The 22,283-nt window shown below is 37.2% G+C and overlaps 1 protein-coding gene across 2 annotated transcripts in view; it reads right to left on the bottom strand.

Moving 5' to 3' along the window:
- The window catches only part of TRDN (triadin), a 270,709-nt gene that overhangs the window by 190,159 nt on the left and 58,267 nt on the right, over positions 1 to 22,283 (bottom strand). For both annotated transcript variants that reach the window (XR_013996185.1, XM_081094750.1), the window contains exon 5: positions 10,730 to 10,789. Coding sequence is in view for 1 of the 2 variants with exons in the window: in XM_081094750.1 (XP_080950876.1) it covers positions 10,730 to 10,789 (60 nt within the window). In the remaining variant the exon portion in view is untranslated. The remainder of the gene's footprint in view (positions 1 to 10,729; positions 10,790 to 22,283) is intronic.

The raw sequence follows: 22,283 nt of genomic DNA, 5'->3' as shown, positions 1-22,283 counted from the left end.
CACATATCCTATATAATAAAAGCCAGATATGCTAAGTGTCCGGTTGTCCGTTCAACCATTCAAAGCGTAATATGATAATGATATGCTAAGGCTGCTCAACTACTCTCTATGATGTGCACTGACCAACAGGGGGCAGACACTCGGACTGGTAGGTTAGCTTGCGGCTGGGGTCTGGCTGATGGGGACTGAGCAAGTAATACCCTGGAGCCCTCCTGTGGTCCCTCTCTAGCCCCGATTGTGCACTGGTGGGGTCCCTCAGCCTGGCCTGCACCCTCTCACAATCTGGGACCCCTCAGGGGATGTCAGAGAGACAGTTTTGGCCCAATCCCACAGGCCAGGCCAAGGAACCCCACTGGTGCACAAATTTGTGCACTGGGCCTCTAGTTATTACAATATCCTGACTAGTCTCTTGAACCTTTAGGTTTAGATTTTGTTCTCAGAGTAACCTTGAAAACATGAATATCTGATTATACCACTGACCAGTCAAAAGATGATCTCCCTCATTGCTTAGCATGGTATCTGTCATATAGTAGGTGCTATATCCCCTTGAACTTTATATCCAATTATAATAAAATTCTTGGAGTTCCGCCGTGTGCTCTGTTAATGCCTTTGCATCTCCCCACTGCTCATTTTTACCTGGAATTTCCACACCCCCATGCCTTCACCTCTACAAAATGTATTTTGACCTCTGCTTATTTTATACACCAACTATACCATGTGCATAATTCTATTTTAGCAAGTAAATAAAAATACTGCAATTGTTCATATATCTGACAACCCAGTAGGTGAAATCTCTTTAGGGACTACTGTGCATTACTTTATTTTTGCATCTGAGGCTCATCATATGGTGTCTGTCACATAGTAGACTCCTAATAGATATTTTTGAATAAGTGAATTTCTAAAGTACTACAAGAAGAGTTATTTTCATCTTCTAGTACAATTCTATTCATAGATGATGTGATATAGATATAATTTTGCTTCCATCACAAACCATTTTTACAATGTGTTAAAAATTTCTTAACTAGTTAAAAGCCAGTGAGAAACAAAAGAAAAATATTCCCTAGAACATTATTTTTTTCATTCCACATTCAATGATTCTTTGAGGTGCTTCCGGGTTACTAAATGCAATATAACTATCTGACAAAATAAGGAGAAGACATCAGTATTCACACATGACCACACATAGCTTAGTCCAGTTTCTTTGGATTACTATTCATTAAGCTGAAAAACCAAAATAAAATCTTGGCAAAAACAAAGCCTCTTTTAAAGTTTCTCTAGGGGAAACCTAGTTTGTGTGAGATAAGCTGTGCTTTCGGAACCCTGATTGTCAGGGCCCCCAGGAGAACACCTAATCTGCCTCTGCGAAGGACCAGACCTCTCCCACCTCGGACAGCTGGCTGTCCACAGCACTAAAGGATTTTCTGGTTGACGTGTTCCCCGGGTGCAAATGGGAGCATTCACACAAAATCAGAAGGGCAAGAGAGCTGCATTCAGACTCACAGCAGCATATGAATGCCTCTTTTCTCTTACCCTGTGGGAGAATCTGGTTCCTGGCCCTCTAAGTTTTGATTTGCAGACACAGTCCTGTATGCTGGCATTTCATTATCCCCCTCAGAAATGGCACCGTAAGAGTTTTGGGAAGCAGCTGGGTCCTGTGCTCTAGGGGAGCTGTTCAAAATGGCAGACAGCCACTAAACCTTCTTGGACAGAAACTTCAAACTTTGGCAAGACTGCGCTCAAATACCGAGTTTTAAAATGTCTTTCATCAACACAATGCAATCGTCAATCAAACTGCCTGAATGGTCGCTCTAAAATAAAAATCATTTGCTCTGGTGATTGCATTTTCTTGTGCATCTCTTTACTCACAACCCACAACCAGAAGTTTGCATATGGAAGAAGAAAAAGGTACCCTCTTTTTTGTCACCAGATCTGTTTGGCAGGTGACATCGTAGCGAGGCCAGTTTTAGCTCAGGGTAAAATAAGCTGGTTGCACCTGCTAGAGCTTAATTTGTTTGTCATCCTTATTTACAAGAAACAAAAGTCCCTTCGGGAGGCTGATAATTAAAAACAAATGGAGTCCACCAGTTGGAATGGCCCTGATGCTTGGCACCCGAGTTGGCATGGCCCTGCTGTTTCTGCACTTGCCCAGATTCTGACCTTTCCCTGACCAGAACATTCGGCTCAACTCAACTCTGAAGTGTGTCTCTCAAACTTCCCCATATGGTCCCTCTCCGGCACTCTGCAAGCTGTGTTCTGTGCTTTCACAGCGCTCGGCTCGGCAGCCTGCCAGCCAGCCCGTGTCCTTTTCTGAGTGTATCCGAGCTCACAGTGCTCCTGACCTTGAGACGCTTCGCCAGCTAAGCCTTCCGAGGGACCCAGCTGTAGGCACTCAGGGCCAGATTGTCAGAGCCCTTTGCTGGTCTCTCTGCTCTTACTTCAAAAATGAAGTTTTGGTGTCAAATTTTTTTAAGTTTTATTTTGTAAGGACTACTATATTCTTCAATGGATGGTTAGCAAATAAATTTAATGAACCCAAACTGGACTTCATACTTGACCTCGGAGTGCTCAAATCAAAACAAATCAGATGGGAAAGCAAGTGATCATTACCTCTTCATATTATAAAAGACTTTGGGGAACATGGTTAGCTGTAATAGATTTTTGCTGATTTTTCTTTTAATTAATTTCACTGCTTCTCAGCTTTCTGGTGTTTATCTTGTGGAAGCTATTAGCACTGAAGGGGTCTATACATTTTAAGTATGTCAAATTCTCAAACAGCTTCATAACTTTCATATATACCCATGCTTGCATTCATCATTTTTTTATGAAAGAAGAGCAGGATACAAATTCACTTTAAACCCCTTTAAAAATTCTGCTTTAGCCACCACTAAACAAAAACGCCAGATATACCTTTGGTTAGTATATATGTCTCTGAGTGTGTTTCACATTCTTTTGTAATTAATTAGTACAATTTCCATTCTGTGCTCAGGCAAAATGATCTACACACTTTAAGCAATACATAATGATATATTCCTGAGTACAGAAACTTTTCAAAGATTGCATTATTCATTCCTGCTACGGGAAGGATTTGTCATTTTAAATTTAATAAAAGCACCCCACTTTAGAGCTGGTTGGAATCAGGTCAATTAGCCTGAATTTCTTTATCCCTGGAGGAGAAAACATAGGCTCATAAGAGTCCCTTGAAGAATAGAATAGAAATATAGTTGTCAGAAATCTAAACTAGTATTCTCTCAAAAGTAGGCTGCCTTGTACATCCCAAAATTTTAAACTTGTTCTATGAGCCAAAGTGTGGTGATTGGATTCTCTAAGCATGTTATCTACAATCTAGCCAGTCATGGCGAACCTACGACACGTGTGTCAGAAGTGACAAGTGAACTCATTTTTTTGGTTGATTTTTCTTTGTTAAATGGCATTTAAATATATAAAATAAATATCAAAAATATAAGTCTTTGTTTTACTATGGTTGCAAGTATCAAAAATTTCTATATGTGACACGGCACCAGAGTTAAGTTATGGTTTTTCAAAATGCTGACTCGCCGAGCTCAAAAGGTTTGCCATCACTGATCTAGCCTATAATACCATGCACACATCTTTTCCATAATAAAATTACCTTCATTTATGTATTATTAAAGTGAAGATTAGGCAAATTACCCAAAATTAAAAAGCTCATCTGATACATATACATTAAATCACAAAACATAAATTTAAATTCCAAAATATGAGATTTACTCTGAAATTTGGTTTAATTGTATGGGTAATTTCCCCTTCACCCATGGCTACAGAGCCAGTCAGAACCGTAATCACTTCCGCCTAAGGGAACAGTCAGTATGGAGGTGACACACAGCTTTGTGTATTCTTCTGTTCTCATTTTCCAGGTTTATTTTGCACTGCTGCCAGAGAGGAAAAGAAAATACATTTTGTATTTTAATGAGTCAATTATATACAGCTGAGAGAAGGCAAAAGTAAAAGTTTGTACAAGCTGACTAAACTAATTTGTGGGCTTTGAAAGCATTTTTACAAAAGGCTACGTAATATTTAGATGGATTTTAATGTCCTGTCCTTTTGGCTTTTGAACCACAATCTTCAGCAAAATCCTATGCCAGCTTATGATTCCTGCCCTGTAATTGTTTCCCAGAAACCATTCTAAACCAACCAGCATTATTTTTATATAAATCACCTTTTTATTAAAAATGGAACAAGCCTACCGGTGTGCCTCAGTGGTTGAGCATCGACCTGTGAACCAGGAGGTGACAGTTCAATTCCTGGCCCAGGCACATGCCCAGGTTGTTGGCTCAATCCCGGTCGGGGGCCTGCAAGAGGCAGCCGACCAATGATTCTCTCTCATCATTGATTCTATCTCTCCCTCTCCTTTGCCTCTCTGAAATCAATAAAAATATATACTTTTTAAAAATGGAACCACTCTGTAAAGTACATGATTTTCTAACCACTATGCTGTACATCTGAAACTACTACAGAATATTATTATTGAATATAAACTACAAGTAAAAAATAATTAAATATGTATATGTAGATAAAAAATACATAAGCTCTAACCAGTTTGGTTCAGTGGATAGAGCATCAGCCTACGGACTAAAGGGTCCCAGGTTCGATTCTTGTCAAGGGCATGTACCTTGGTTGCAGGCACATCCCCAGTAGGGGGTGTGCAGGAGGCAGCTGATTGATGTTTCTCTCTCATCGATGCTTCTAACTCTCTATCTTTCTCCCTTCCCCTCTGTAAAAAAAATCTATTATATATATATATATATATATATATATATATATATATATATATATATATATAAAATGTTCCTTTGACTTTGTGCATATGGTGATTGATATGAGTTGAATGTGTCACCTCAAACAGATGTGACCTTAGTTGGTCTTCACAGAGGTATTTAACTTGAAATGCAGTCACTAGGGTGGACCTAATGCATGACTGATGTTCTTACGAAAATGGGAAATTTGGACAGAAGCAGATATGCACAGGGAGGAGAGACAGAGACATGTGGAGGACAGCATTTGAAGATAAAAGCAGAGATCAGAGTGATCTATCTAGAAGCCAAAGATTGCCAGCCAACCACCAGAAAGCTGGGAGAAGCATGAAGAGATTCTCCCTTACAGTCCCCTGAGAAAATCAACCCTGCTGAGATTTTGACTTTGGCTATCGATTGATGGTTTGCAAATTAATTTAATTAACCTCTGTCACTGACAATAAAGTTATGTTATTTTAAGCCACTCAGTTTTTTTTAAATATATTTTTTATTTATTTATTTCAGAAAGGGAGAGAGAGAGATAGAAACATCAATGATGAGAGGGAATCATTGATTGGCCTCCTGCATGTCTTGTAATGGGAACTGAGCCTCAACCACAGCATATTTCTTTGACTGGAATCGAAACTGGGACCCTATAGTCCGCAGGCCAATGCTCTATCCACTGAACCAAACCAGCTGGGGCTAGCTACTCAGTTTTTGATGCTTTCTTACAACAGCCCTACGAAAGGCCTAAATCTCAACCTACCCATGCCTCTAACGCCCTACCAGACAACTACAGTCAAACCTACTCTGCAACCAAGGTAGCCAGTTACCTCCTCAACCACAATCTCTCCTCCAGGACATCTCTTTGTGGAGTTATACCACCTGCTGGTATAACTCTGTATTTGCTTTTCTAGATTTCTCATTGGACTGAGTCTGATTGCTCTTTAACTTTTTAGTGCTCTGTAGAGTGTCTGGCACAAAGTAAGTGCTGTAAATAAATTAATGTGTATCATCATCTGATGGCTATGGCCAGTTTTTCCATGTACAATATGTGTCTTCCAGGGTATCCCCCTTTCCTTTGGCTGGCTCCCTCTGATGCTGACCACATGCCATCCTTCAGCACACACTTCTGCCATGTGAACTGTCTCACCATTTCTGAGGTCAGTTTGGCACCTGAACATGGGACAATCCAGGTGGTAGAGCAGAAACATACTGTTCTGAGTCCTAAAAGGCCCTCCTTTTGTCTAGGAGGCATCGTGGACAAGGTTCTCTTATCTCCGTATGTGTTTTCCAACAGGTTCTAGTCTTTTTTGGTTTGTTCTGTTCTATGAGTAAATTGAAATGCTTATAGTTAAATAGAAGCCTAAATGTTATCTGAAAACAACAAGAAAATTTGCAATTGCAAAGAAACAAAACAATATGCAATTAAAAAAACACACAACTAAATGGAGAAAAATAATGTTAGTATTTATCGCTCGGTAATTACATTGTGGTTCCTTTTCTTTGTTTTTTGTTTTGTTTTGTTTTCAAAATTGTCCAAATTAATCTGTATTACTTTAATCTATATCATTATATTTTAAATTTTATTGTGGGTGTTTCCTAATTACATCTTACAGATTGTTTTGTTCTATTATGGGACTCACTATCAAATACTTCAATTGCTGTTGACCACATAAATCTGACATTAGAGTGGTCCAATTAAAGCTGCATAAAAACAGAAATCTCAAAGGAAAAATTGCTCAGAGGAATTAATTACAGCTTAACAAAATAGAGAAAATGGATGCTTAATTCATTATTTCAACATTACTGAGTGTGTTTCATGTGTTGGGTAGTTTGCTAGATGTTAAAAAATTAATTTGACAGTAATACACATTCAGAGCTGGTAGGAATCTGAGAGACCACTGAGTCTGAAGTTCTTTGTTCATAGACAAAGGAAACAGAATAATAGGAGAAAATGCCAGGGTTGACCTAGAACATATATGAAGACAAACGTAGTTTCTGCCCTCAGTTAAATCAAGATACCCACAACTAAAATTTGTGTCAGCCGAAACCGGTTTGGCTCAGTGGATAGAGCGTCGGCCTGCGGACTGAAAGGTCCCAGGTTCGATTCCGGTCAAGGGCATGTATCTGGGCTGCGGGCACATCCCCAGTGGGAGATGTGCAGGAGGCGGCTGATCGATGTTTCTAACTCTCTATCTCTCTCCCTTCCTCTCTGTAAAAAAAAAATCAAAAAAAATATTAAAAAAAAATTTGTGTCAAGCTCTAGCAGGTTTGGCTCAGTGGATAGAGCATTGGCCTGGAGACTGAAGGGTCCCGGGTTCGATTCTGGTCAAGGGCACATGCCCAGGTTGTGGGCTTGATCCCCAGTACAGGGTGTGCAGGAGGCAGTTGATCAGTGATTTTCTCTCATCACTGATGTTTCTATCTCTTTCTCCCTCTCCCTTCTCTCTAAAATCAATAAAACATTTTAAAAAATTGTGTCAAAATGCTTAAAGAGTAAAGGCAGGGGTGTAACAGTACCATGGAGAAAGGGTCTCTGCCCCAGATTAAGGGACAGCAAAGGAGGCCTATTAAAGACACTTACATTCTATCTGAGAACCAAAGAAATGAGCAGAAACCTGCCAAGTGACTACACAGGAATGGCCAGATGGCCAGAGAGAACTGTATACAAAAGCCCAGAGTTATGAGACAGCAGCAGTGCCTGCTTAGAGACTGCCCCAAAATTCAGCCTGTCTAAGGCAGAGAGGGCGCGCTGGTCTGGAGTGGCATGGGGGCGCAGGAGGAGATCTGAGAGTGAGGGGGAGTTGATGAGTAGGTTGCAGAGGAGGGAGGGTATATGTTCAAGTGTACAAGCCGGGAATTGGTGGGGCTGCCAGTGAGCATATGAGAAGGGCTTTACATGTACCTGCAGAATATGTGGCTTTATTTCTAAGGCTCTGTGATGGCGACAGATAGACTTAAGCCTATGAGTAGCATGAATTGCCTGGATTTTAGGGTTTAATGCAGGGAAATCAGTTAAGGAGTGACTGTCATAATCTGATTGAGAGATTGATTGTTGAGGAGATAGCAGTGGAGAAGGAGAAGTAAGAATAGACCATGTTATTAGTTCAACACAAGGTCACAAGTATATATATACACTATTCTGATCATAAAGTAAGTTACTACCTCTTTTGTGTGGGCCAAAAAAACAAGATACAAATATTAATTAACATCTTAGAGCTTATACCCTAAAACCAAAGTAAGTACTCATTGCCAGGTTAAAAATTAAAGGGCTTTGTAAAACTGTTTACTCTTTAGCTTCATAAAACTGTTCCTTTTGTTCCCTAACAAAAAAATATCAAACAAAATAAATAGATGGACAAAATAGGAATAAAAGTTACCTTGGCCTCATGAATTAAAATTGCTCACATAATATAAATGACTATAAAAAACACCTAATTTTACATAAAAAAGAGTCAGAATTGAAACATTAATTCTTTGATACTTTAAAAATAAATGGATTAGCATATAATATGAAATTATTTTGGAAATATATATTCTCTGGGATTCATATTCTTTTGTTTTCTGCTTTCTAGTAGATGAGTAAATCACCTAAATGTAGGATTCCATGGCTTTCCCAATTACTTCACACTCTTGAAACCTTTATGATTCTATATAAGTCCCTTGAAGGAGAAAAGAATAGAGACAATAGGATGTCATGTAGCTTCTATCATCACCAAAATTTTTATCTCCCTTCAAAATATACCAACTTCGGCATAATGGATCTTTATAAACTGAAATATTTCCTGGTTTGTCTGTAACCATTGCAGGCTACTAACTACTTGAATATACTGTATCTTTTCTTTCAATAGTTTAAAATGCTTTGATAACAATTAAACTTCAGTTATCTATCACATCTAACCGTAACTGATATGGAATGTGGCATATATAAAAACATCTATTTATCTACATATGGGAACAGTTATAAAACCACATTTACTTTCTCACCGAACAGTTTGGGAATTTAAAAAGCAGGCATTATTCTACCTGGATGAGGAAACTAAAACAAAATATTTTGTTACTACTCACAGAGAAAAACTGTGGGGAAGTGGGGGAAAAAAGCTATCTCTGAAGCCCGTTTCAGTGTTGAACAGCTGAAGTTTCAGGATATATATTCAGGTATTAATCTCTAGCCAAGCCTTTGAGAAAGTTATTTTAAACCTCAGCCAAATTCACTGTTTTAATTATGCAAAACTCACTCCTTTAATAAACCCACTCTACAGCCCACTGCTCAAAGTCTTTAACAGCAGGATTCTAATAGAGCCAGGTCCAAAATGGAAATGGTGCCATCTGCATCACCCCATCCGCTCCGGCAGCACTGCTATTAAATTAATCGTACAGTCTGCAGGATAAAACAGCAGAGACCCCACTGGTGTGGAACCAGTTGAGATTCTGTTTAACCCCCAGCAGATAGAAACACAGAGCCAGCTCAGTCACGGCTAGTCAATCTGTACCTAAGAGCTGTGTCCAATTTCCCTGACCAACGGAATTAAGAACCAAAGAAGGAAAGGGAAAAGTAAGAAGACATTAGTTCCCTAGCTACAAATATAAATAGGTTTCGATTGAGTAAGCTTCAATGTCCCTGATTGTATAAGAATTGGCTGGCCAATATGAAATGAATTTAAACAATAGGATTAAAGATAGAATGTCTGCAGAATGAGTCCAGGTCTTCACAAAAGGAAGGACATGAAGCATATCTTTTTTAAATGACATTTTAAATATATATTTACATATTGGTATAATTTTAGGTAAATTATTACTTCTATTATTTGAAACTGTACTATTTTGCAATTTTGATATTTACTACAGGTCATTTTGCATTATCCAGTTTTGACATAATAAATATTAGATGACATTCAATTTTTATCCCTCCAAAATTCTTTTACTTTCTGTCTGTATCACACAATAATAGTAATTATGTTTTCTTTCTGCCCTGGCAAAAATTAAAATGGTCAGTTTCACCCAAAACTCATGGGAAACTGACCATTGAGGAGACCTGGACATATTTAGAAATATGTTTTTTGCTATCCATGTTTCTTTAAAGTTATATGACTCCCTCCAAACACACACACACAAAAATTAGGCTTGTAAAATGAGCAAGACAATGCTGGTCATGCAGCACTGTAGTAACTGGGTTCAACTCACTTGAAAGGGATATTAATCATCATGCCTCACCTTCCATATCCCACTTAATGCTTAGTAAGAAAGTTGTAAGGCCTTGCAGTACGTAGTGAGGTAATTTAATGACTGTATTTCTATACCAAATATTTTAAAGGTATTGCATGGAATAAAAAAATTCAAGGTTAAGATAAATTGAACCCTCACTCATTATAGTATACTAGAGGCCTGGTACACGAATTCGTGCACAGGTGGGGCCCAGCCATCCTGTCCTGATGGGGGCCCATCAGACTGGGCTGGTGGGGGGGAAGGGCTGTGGGCAGTTGACGGCCAGCCCGCCCCCAATCAGGGTGTTGAGGGCCAATCGGGGGCAGGGCCTGCTGCGGGGGGAGGCCAATCAGGGCCAGGATCAGGCTGGTTGGCTGCTGCAGTGCATGTCATAGCCACGGTCATTCTGGTTGTTCTGGTCATTCCGCCATTCCAGTTGCTGGACTTTTATATATATAGATTATTAAAAATGTTTGCTAATAAGTCAAAAATATGATTGTGGTACTATCTTAGTAAATATCGGATGTAGATAATTTAAAGATTATCATACATTTTGAAGTTATTTCTGTTCTAATCATTAAACATTATTTCTATATGTGTGCCTGAAGTTAAATGAGAAGTAAATGTACTTATTTAAACACTATCAAAAATTAAAACAAAAGAAGACTAAATATGAAAACTTCCCTTTCTCATATGAATGTGTATATATACACTAAATAGAAATTAGAATAAACACAAAATTAAACATTTACCTTTAGTTTGAAGTTTCCTTTCAGGTTTCTCCTCTTTTTCAGTTTTTTCTTTGTGTATTTCTAGGGGAAAATAGAATTTATAATTTAAAAAGTCTTTTTGAAAATGTGCAAAATATAGACAATAGCTAAGACTCCATAGCTATTCACCATGATACCTCAATCATTATATCTAACAATAACAAACAAGCTTACAGATGCCTAAAATGAAAGATTTTATAACATATTGCTACAAAAAATCATTTATTGAAATAAAGAAAAAATGTGAATTACCTCAGATTAGAGTTATATGAAAAAGTTTAAAAACTTATATCAATGGAAATATATTGTCACTGTTTTCAGTGTAAAAATTGATCCCAAAGTATAATTATGTTTTATATCAGTTACTCTCTTTTTAAAAATATATATATTTTTATTGATTTCCGAGAGGACAGGAGAGGGAGAGAAAGATAGAAACATCAATGTGTGAGAATCACTGATTGGCTGCCTCATGCACGCCCCACACTGGGGATCAAACATGCCACCCATCCATGTGCCCTGACTGGGAATTGAACCGTGACCTCCTGGTTCATAGGTCAGTGTTCAACTACTGTGCTACTCCGGGCAGGCTGTTTATATCAGTTACAAATTAAGAATACTTAGCAAGAATGTCACTTAGATTTAGGAAGATTTACTTTTTACATATTAAATTAAGAATTTGTGAAATGAACTGTAACAACTATTTCATAAAATATGTATATATCAGAAGCAGTGACTCTAAGCTATATTTATAATCAGAATTTGGTATTTAATTTAACCAATAATTACTGTAAGCAGATATGACCCATTTCATAAAATAAGTTAGTCGTTACATTTTTCTAAACATCAGGTTTTAAGAAATATATTTAATTTGCTGCTAGCTTCAGTACATATGCATTTGCAAGGATTAGAAAATGAAGTTAATTCTGAATTTGCAGTTAATTTGGATAGATGTAATTTGAGATTAGAGTTTGCAAATATGATTACTACCTCTGAAAAGTGACTTAGTCTTAAATTCCATGGTTTTTCTTAGGAAAATGCTAATGAGGTTTACTTATTTAATTATCACAACTTTATCCCACAGATGGTCTGTCATGGTGCTAATTACTGTATATATTTTAAACTCTCCATTTGTAAATTAAACTTTAAATTTTGGTAATTTTTCTATAAGTTTAAAATCAAGACTAACCATAAGGAAATCCTAAATATCTTCAGAAAAGACAGTTACTGATTCCTGTTCTCCTGTTAAGGAGGTAATCACCACTGTGAAGATTTCCTTCCCTCATTTTTCCTCATTAATTCATCATCAGACTATGCAGGGCCACTGCTCTACCCTTATTCCATCCCTGACTTTGAATATGGCAATAGAGATATGGCAATAGAGATATAAAAAAGGTAAGATACTCACATCTCTTTAAAAACACAATTCACTAAGGTGCCAGGAAAGATCTCCATAGGGCACAGGAAATGTTCATCTTCCTGGGTCTCTGTTTTGTTTTGTTTTGTTTTGTTTTTTGTTTTGTTTTGTTTTAATTTCTTCCTTATATGTCTATAGATCCTACTTCAAAGCAGGGTTTGTCATCTTAGCATCATTGACTTCTTGGGTTGAGTGGATCATTATTTGGAGTGCAGTGGGCCTATTCTGTGCACTCATGGTATTTAGCAGCACCTCTGGCCTCTATGAACTCAATGGCTATAGTCTCATTCCCTAGTCATAACTATGAAAAATGTCTTTAGACCAGTGGTTCTCAATCTTCCTAATGCCGCAACCCTTTAATACAGTTCCTCATGTTGTGGTGACCCCCAGTTTCATTGTTACAAATTGAACATACTTAAAGCATAGTGATTAATCACAAAAACAATATGTAATTATATATGTGTTTTCCAATGGTCTTAGGCCACCCCCGTGAAAGGGTTGTTTGACCGCCAAAGGGGTCGTGACCCACAGGTTGAGAACCACTGCTTTAGACATTGCCAAGTGCCCCTGTAGGGCAAAATGATCCCCAAGAATATGTTGAGATGGCTCAGAATTATATTTCTTTTGCTTACCCTTTTGCATTTGGGTTCTATAGTATTTTCATTATTGGGTAACAAAAATAGTGTTGCATTGTAATGTATCATGTAGAGCTACATGTGTGGAAACTTTTGATCAGTGTTTTAAGAAATGTATTGTGTTTACAAAGGCAATATAAAATTTCATCTTATAGATGAAAGGCAAAAAAAAAAACAGTAAATACACACACACAGAGAACTTGTATCTTTAGAACAGTTTTAAAGACACAAGATAATCAGCCCAATTAGTTTATCACCATGCAGACTTACACTGTCCAACGCAGTAACTACTAGACACATGTGAACATTAAGGACATGATATGTGGTTGGTCCAAATTGAGATGTGATATAAGGATAAGTACACACTGGATTATGAAGACTTAGTGGAAAGAAGAATGTAAAATATCTCATTAATAATTTTACATTAGTTACAGATTGTAATGATATAATGTTGGATATAATGAAGTGATGGTTTTAAATTTATGTGTCATCTTGGCTAAACTACTATTCCAAGTCATTTAAATGAACACTACGCTTAAGAGTTGCTGCAAAGGTGTTTTGCAGATGTAATCAAAATCCCTAATCCATTGATGTTAACTAAGAAAATTGATTCTGGATCATCTGTGCGGGCTTGTCTGATTCTATTGGGAGGCCTTGCAAACTGACCTGAGGTTTCTGAGGGAAAGGGAAGAAATTCTCTCTTTGGCTACGGTTTTGGTCCCTGCGTGTGGGCTCAAGTTTTCCCATGACCTTCCCTTCCTGACTTATAGAGTCAGTCCCCACAATCACATAGGACAGCTCCTTATAATGAATGTCTCAATATAAAATATATTAGCAAAATTTCCTACTGGTTCTGCTTCTCTGGGTGAACCCTGATATCCTGATTGGAGTAAATATGTTATTAAAATTAATTTTTATAATTATTTTTACTTTTTTAATGTGGCTCCTTAAAATTTTTAAATTACATATGGGGCTCACACAATTTATTACTATTGGACATCATTGGTCTAGTCTTATGGGTGGGCAAATGATCTCTTTTAAAATCTAAAGTAAAAAATAAATAAATAAATAAAATCTAAAGTCATCTACAGGGTTAAATATTTTACAAGTGAATTGAAAAACTAAACTGAGAATGCCCCCTGCCAATGCTATCCTACTTCCTTCCTCTGATGCTAACCAACAAGGGCTGTGGAGAGGATTGGCTCCTTGTATAATTTAGGCCAAAAAAAAAGCAGTATATTGTCAAAGACAAGAGTCCTTGGACATGTTAAGGGAGTCACCTTAAGAAATGATTTCTTACTCCATGTAATGATGAATTTGAATACAGAAAAGGGATGAAATATTATAAATTAAAATGTTACATGACATGCTACATTCATTGTGAAATGAGAGGCTTTAAAATGGTCATTTAGAATAGTTTTCCTTTGTGTGTGTGTGTGTGTGTGTGTGTGTGTGTGTGTGTGTGTGTTCCACACACATCTGTTGGCCCCTCAGAAGAACAAAAGAGAGATTCCGGAAATCACACAGGAGGATTAGACTTGAGTTAGAATCTCTGCAGGATTCGGTGCTAACGACATCCTGCCTGGAAATCCTTCACAGCCCCCCAGCCTGTCTTATTCTGGGGAAATTCAGTGCTTGGACAGGGTGGTGCTCTAAGGGACTAGGTCGGCTGTGTTGGTGCACAACAGTGTTTCCTGCAAGGTAGGTGGAGGCTTGTGCATGAGGAAACTCTATGGTTAATAGAGTAAACACAACCCAATTGTGTAACTCAGACTAGTTTCAAAGATATTTATTTATTTTTTATTTTATTTATTTATTTTTTTATTTTATTTTTTGCTGATGCTGCACTTCAGCCTAATCCAAACCAGGACAACCCAATGATCTGAGCAGATTCACTCAGCGTTTTTGCAAGTAGAGGTTATAGACACACACACACACACACACACACACACATCTCTGCAGCTCCAAATGAGCAGAAATACAACAACTTATATGAGCATTTTTTTGCAGGAACATCACAAACTGATTTTTTTAAACTGATGTTCCTTTGAAGACCCTTAGTACTTCTATGGAGGCAAGTGTGGACAAGCACAGCTAACCTGGTAAAGGCATACACACACCTACATTCCTTTCTCATAAAGCACAAAAGGAATTCATTTCTGATGATTCAAACTTAAGGATAAGTTAAATGCCTCTGCATCTTTTGTTGCCACATTGCATTTTCTCCGCGGATTGGATTCCATCACTGGTGTCACCCTCTGTGGCTATCGGATGTCTGAAGAATCCAGTAAAGCCTCTGCACAGTGTGCCAGCTCTCTCCCCACACACTTCAGCCAGGAAATGATGACCATCCAGGCACCTGTCCAAATGAGTACAACATGCTACCAATTTAGACTTCACAAGCAGCTGATGCCTGCTTTGTTACTCTCCATTGATCTTGTCAACTAAGAGCCATTTGTATACTAGTAAGAACACAAAATTAAATTTAAAAAGATTTAAATTGGTAAAGCAGAAATTTATTGCTCTATGGTTTTCAGCAAGCTTCAAAGAAAAATAAAATTCCTTATATTATATTAATACTAGCTTCTAGTTATTTAATAATGGCCATAGACAGGTGACTGCTTCCACTGTGTATAAAATGACGGCAATGTATGATAGCAAAAAAAACCTGCATGTAACATCATGACAGTCTAAGAACAGTTCACTTGGACGTGAACCAATCCCGGACACAGGGACAAAGAAGAAAGTCAAAGCAGTCACTATTTATCTCCAAATATGTGTGCTTTGCAATTAGGTTAGAGACCTGTAAGTCTCAGCATCTGGTGCTGGCTAGAATCATAAGCCATTTTGGTACCAGTAGAGCTTAAAGATTGTTTTGTAACTTATAAGGTCCAAGATTCCCTTGGTGGCCCAAATTAGAATGCTTCAGTATAATGCAGAATTTTCTGGTCTCCTAGTGAATGCTGTACATTCTACGGGGAACACATAATTACTCAATAGACCAGCAATTTTCAATTGGTATGCCGCAAGAATTTTTAAAACATGCAATACCTGACTATTTAGTCAGGTGCACTGATCTCTTTCCCCTTAGATTGTCAAATAAAAAAGTGACAACAGCCAACATAACAATAGCAGTCTGATGTGAATGAATCAAAATTATACCTTTTTTTTTGTCAGATCGGCAAAATATATTTTTTGGTGTGCAGCAGAATTTTAGTAATTAGTTTAAGTGTGCCATGAGATGAGAAAGGTTGAAAATTGCTGCAATAGACAAAATCTTTAAAATGTCTCCAAATTAGAAGTGACGATTTCTTTTATTAGCTTGGTTCTCCTTCATCTTCTTTAGGCATTTAATTCTATCAAAATGTGTTCATCTAAGCTCTCTGTCTCCCATGATGCCCATAGCAATCAGGGACCAACAGATTTTCCCAAGACCCTCTGAGATCACCTTTTTCATATGTAACTTGGGAAAAGAGGCCATGGGTACTAAACAGGAAAAGAATGCCAGCAGTAGCAATCAATGGGACCAAAATTAGTGAAACTAGGTTGCTCTAATGATTCTGAAGAATAACTTTATTTTGTAGCGAAGTCTTTCTGGGTTCTCTTGTTATACTACCTGCATTTTGCTTGTGATAAGTAGTTTCTACCTACTCACAATCATAACAAAGCTTATTGTTGAGTAGGTAGTTTATCATTTTGTTTAAGACTTACGTGGCCAGTTTAAAGCAATTTTTCTTTATCTGTATGGCACATTGTTAATAAATAAAAAATATTATGAATCAAGATTTTTAAATAACAGACTCAAGAAGTTGAAGGGGTAATCTCTGTCACCAAGGCAACCATCCTGATTCTTTTAGATGACAACCTAGTTTATTAAGTTATTATGAGGATTGTGAATTTCAAAGAATGCCTTTTATCATTATGTTTTCTATATATATCTCGCAAGCACCAGACAATATAGGATGCCCACGTACATTTTTTTCTAATTTTAATATTAAAAATTCAAATTATTTATTCATTTGAACATATCTCTATTTGCAAGATTCAGCCAATTGTGATTAGTACACAAAAGTTTAATTATGATAAATAACCAAGTACACCTTTTCATCTTTTTAGTAACTAATTAAGAAATATTATGGGGATCTTTTTTGTTGAATTCTCACTATTTTAGATAAATATACCAAATGATGGACAAGCCTTTGTATTTTCCATGATTTTCTGATGATTTTTCTGTGGGTAAACAAAAATTCTGAGGAAAGTACACTACAGGCCAACTATTACTAAAGGAAATAAAGAGAAACATTTTCTCCCCTTCAAAGCACCTTGTGTTTGTGGTTCAGTGGGCATACACTTCAGATACAGTGATAGGCAAATATTGAGGACAGTTTCCTTCAGTAATGTTGAATACCATAAACATAAAAATAGTTTGGATCTTTATTTTGTTAGGTTTGATTCTTTGGTAAATGTCATAAAATAAGATAAACTTTTTTAAAAAAAAATTAGTAGTGTCAGCACAGCATACTATTGACCCCTACAAAAATTTTAAAATAAATGAAGATAATACCTATTCCATTTCATTTTTACCATTAACTTAGTCATCTCACACGAATCCATTTTTTCCTTTGAATTTTATTTTCTCAATTATAAAATGAGATGCTATTTCCCACATGTCCATAAGCCAGACAGAGGTGGAAATGATTACATATGATACCGTTTAGGAGATAATCACTAGTGGAGCTGACAGATTTGGATGAGGTTTTGACGGTGTCAGTATTTGAGCTTCATATTGGATGATATACTAGACAGGATCAATGTGGCTGTACATCAGAATCATCTGGGGAGATTTTAAAATCAATTCCTGAGCTGCAGTCCAAACTTAATCAATTACTGTAGTCTCTCCTGGTGAGGAACCTTTTAGAGCTCTCCAATTTCAATCAGCTCTCAGGTGGTTTGAGAACCACAGTCAGAATACTGTCTAGACCGATGTTTCTCAAATTTTAATGTGCATGTGAGTCGCCTGGGGAATCTTCTTAACATGCAGATTCTGATTCAGTTGGTCTAGAAGGAGCCTGGTTCTGCATTTCTAAATCACTCTCAGAAGATGCTAATGTGGCTGCTCCGTGGAGCACATTTGAGTTGTGATACAATTCAGGGAGAGTCAAATACATTGGTTTTGCTGAAATCCTTTGGGAAAAGCGTAGTCTTCTCTCCTGAGTTGCTAAAGCAAAAAAAGAAAAATATATACATACACACACACACACACACACACACACACACGCGTGCACGTACATATTGGCCTCAAGCTTCTGGTGATCATAATTGCCAGGAAGAGAATATCCTGACTGAGAACAAAGCAAGTGAAACAGATGAACAAAGCAAGGTCAGGAGTAAAGAGAGAGAGGTGCGGGGGGGGGATTTACTAATGACATTAAAAAACCTATATCTCGACAGCTTCAAACCAATTTTACTCTTGTATTTTTCACTTATTTGAAGTAATAAAGTATATTTTCCACCAAGCCAGTTTGAAATGGATTTTGGTCTTTTGTGGACAAAATAATTCTAATGAAGACATCATTTGAATTTGATACACAGAGTTGAGAGCCACTGATAAATTTTCTGTTTTGATTTTTTAAACTATATTTTTATTGATTTCAGACAGAGGAAGGGAGAGGGAGAGAGAAATAGAAACATCAATGATGAGAGAGAATCATTGATTGGTTGTCTCCTGCACGCCCCCTCCTGGGAATGGAGGCCAAAACCCAGGCATGTGTCCTGACTGGGAATCAAACCATGACCTCTTGGTTCATAGGCCTAAGCTCAACCACTGAGCCATACTGACTGGGCTCTGTTTTGATTTTTTAAAACTTATTTTTCAGCCAGATTTTCTAAATGAAAATGCATAATCTGGAACAGGGACCACATTAAGCCATCTGCATTCAACCTGCACCTTAGTTTATCATGATTTGGGGAAAAGAAACATACAGAGCTAGAGAGAAGAGAGTCTGATTCATACACACCTCAATTACATATCCAATTTTACTTACAGGTAAGAATGTAGCAGCACTGAGATTATTCTTGCTCTACCAGGAACGATTTAGAATGGTTGGGCCTGTATTGAGTTGTCTCAGACAGCCTTTTCATTCCCCATGAGGCTGGTGCCAATATCTGATCTCTTGCTTTCTTTGGCCTGTTCCTTCGGGCTCTGGTCGTACCCACTATTCTTTTCATCATCCGGTTCTAGTTTCCTTGCCTTGATGGAGGCAAACTCTTTTTTTTAGCAGCACATGATACTAAAGTTACCTGACACGGTGGGTCCAGAACTCACAACAGCTGCAACTACTTGGGAAGTGCATTTCTGGGTCATTCACCATATTTCCATTTACCTCTGCTTCCTCAGCCTTTTTCATCCTAAAGCACACCTCCAGGCGCACTGTCTGTTCTCTCCGGGCTTTGTTACCCGGTCACTGCTGATCTGATCAATACTGAGAAAGACAGGGTATAAAGCACAGAGTTCTGTCCGAGCTTGAAGCTAGTATACAGCAGTGCAGCTATGAAGCTGAGTTCTGATTGAGACTTATTTAAAAAGGTCCAAAAATAAATGTATCTTCTTAACAATGTTACTCTGACCTACCTAGTAACCAATATTCTGAGGCTATGAATTTTAACAAGTTTAGTTACCTTTCCATTCTCCCTCCTTTTCTCCCCATATTTTTTCAGGCACTCAGTGTCCAACCTTGTCTAAGCCGCTGAAGCTGCCAGCAAAGATGGATGCAATGAAATCTCTGGCAGGGGAACTTGTCCATCTATCTTACTCACGGTGACTCGATGCAATCTTCTCAATGGCCTAATCCTAAAGTCTTGAATATTTATGATGCTCAAATTTCCTGGCTCTTCCTTATTCACCCTGACGGCAAAGAGCTATTGTGGGTTTCAATAAAGTGAGAAAAATACACAATGAAGAACCTGAGTTTAAATTTACTGGGCTCTTTTTGACCTGAGAAGCTTTAGAGCAATTTAAAAACACAACTATAAAGAGGATGGAATTTGTTTTGCTCTAAGTAGAGAAGAGACTCTTCCTCTGCCATTGACATGCATCAGGTACAATCTTACAGAAATATCAGTCATCGTATGTGGTCCTGTTCAAGCTTAACGACAGTCCCTTATTTCAAATAGCAAGTACAAATTTAACCAACACTTTAAGTGCATTTAAATAAAAATGCTTCATATAGACACCAGCAATTGAATGAACAACAAAAGCCTGATAATTTAGTCAATATAACTTAGCTAAATATTATTCAATATATCTGAATGGGAGAGAATATTAATGAAGATGTTAATAAAGAATAATTTAGATGAATAAAGATCAAATGTTTTCGAGGCTATCATTCCAGATTACAAAATAAAACTTTTTAATCCATAATTTTTAAATCTGAAGATGTATAAAATAATCCATCTTAAAATAAGGCTAAGCTCATAATATCACTTATTAAAAAATGCTTTTATTTTTTATTTTTTAAAGTATATTTTTATTGATTTTAGGAAGGAAGGGAGAGGAAGAGAAAGAGAGAGATGTCATGATAAGAGAGAATTATCAATCACTTGCCTCCTCCCCACCGCCCCCCTACTGGGGATTGAGCTTGCATCTCCAGCATGTGCCCTGAACGAGAATTGAACTGTGACCTCCTGGTTCATAGGTCTACACTCAATCTATGAACTGAGCTACGCTGGTCAGGTGAAATCTATTTTCTTTAGTCCACTTCAACTAATGTTTATAATTACATAGCGTTTGTACCCAAGGTAGGGTACATAAGATGTTTCCTTAAATGTTCATTTTCTCATGTAGCTTTTTAAATAATATTACTAAAAATATATATATTCAGGTGATTTTAAAATCAATTCTGGCCATAGCCGGTTTGGCTCAGTAGATAGAGCATTGGCCTGCGGACTGAAAGGTCCCAGGTTCGATTCTGGTCAAGAGCATGTACCTTGGTTGCGGGCACACCCCCAGTGGGGGGTGTGCAGGAGGCAGCTGATCGATGTTTCTCTCTCATCGATGTTTCTAACTCTCTATCCCGCTCCCTTCTTCTCTGTAAAAAAATCAACAAAATATATTTTAAAAAAAACAAAAACAAAATAATAAAAATAAAATCAATTCTGCTCCTAGTAATCTTTCAAGAAGATATTTTTATACATGGTTTTAAACACATACTAGTATATCCCTTAGACTATTTTAACTAATAAGCGTTACTGACATTTTTTAAAAAGTACCCTAAATAACTATTTAATATTTTTTTCTGTTGATTTGAGAAATCAAGGTAATACATTAAGAAACAATAATTAAATATCTTTGTGAGAATTTGCAATTTATGTTAATCATTACATGAAACTTAATTTTAAAATATTCCCACAGGAAAATTCAAGTAAAAAAAAAAAAGAGAGAGAGAACAGATTCTTTATTAAATACTGGGTATTGACTCATGGAAAATATATTTTTATAGAATTTAATTTATGTATAAGTAAGAAATCATTATTTATTTGTTTGTTTGTTTTTTCCAACTGCAATAGACATATACACAAACTGTTATTTCCAGATAATGACTAGTAACTGATTAGCTTAAAGTTTGGCTTTGTTCTAGGCACTATTTATTAAAGATCAGATGTAAAAGACTATGTTTCTTACCTCAAAAGACTAATAAACTAATCTAGAATCTGTAACCTGGATGTAATGGTTAAAGTCTTTCTTGAATTCTTGAGTTCTCATCTTGGATTTGTGAGTCAGGAAACCTGTCTTTCCTCCTCTCCATAGCTTCATGACCACTTTCATTTTTGGATGGCTTTGTCATAGTCGTGTTTCACTGGTTTAGCTTCTGCTCTCACTGGTTGGTCAAATTAATATTTTCAAATTTAATATACACCAAGTGGATTTTACCCCACACAGTGAGGTGATCATCATGTGCTCAAGCAAGGCTGAAGCTCCAAATTTGGATCCCACTGTTTGCATACAGTGTTTTAGCGAGGTAGCAATAGAAGTCAGCAAGACCTCCTCTAAAATAAATATCCCCATGATATTGCTGCTAAAAGTGGGCAGCAATAACTAAAACATTGTTATTGTGTCAAGTCTGGTTTATGTGTTGGCATTTTCTCAGTCACACTAAAAGTACCTGAGGATAGGGTTCCTTACTCCCTATTTTCCCTTGCAGACATAATTCCTACTCTTTCCTGTAGAAATTTCTGCCCATCTGAGGCTCTTACTCCATAACTCTACCACTTTTTCCTAGCCTTCATTATGCCCATCGTGTGAATTTGTGAGCATGTCATTCAGCATAAGGATCTAGCTATTCCTGCAAGGAACTCTTGTGCACCACATCCAAGCATACCCTGATAACTGTACTTCTTCAGGATCCTACACAATACATACTGACTGAATATGCTTGTGCCTCCAAGATTATTATCCTCCACACTATCTCAGCCATCATGTCCCACAGTT

Source organism: Myotis nattereri, assembly GCF_964212035.1.
Source record: "Myotis nattereri genome assembly, chromosome: 6".
NCBI classification, from domain to species: Eukaryota; Metazoa; Chordata; class Mammalia; order Chiroptera; family Vespertilionidae; genus Myotis; species Myotis nattereri.
Note: the sequence above shows the minus strand (reverse complement) of the source record. Positions and strands in the feature narration are given on the sequence as shown.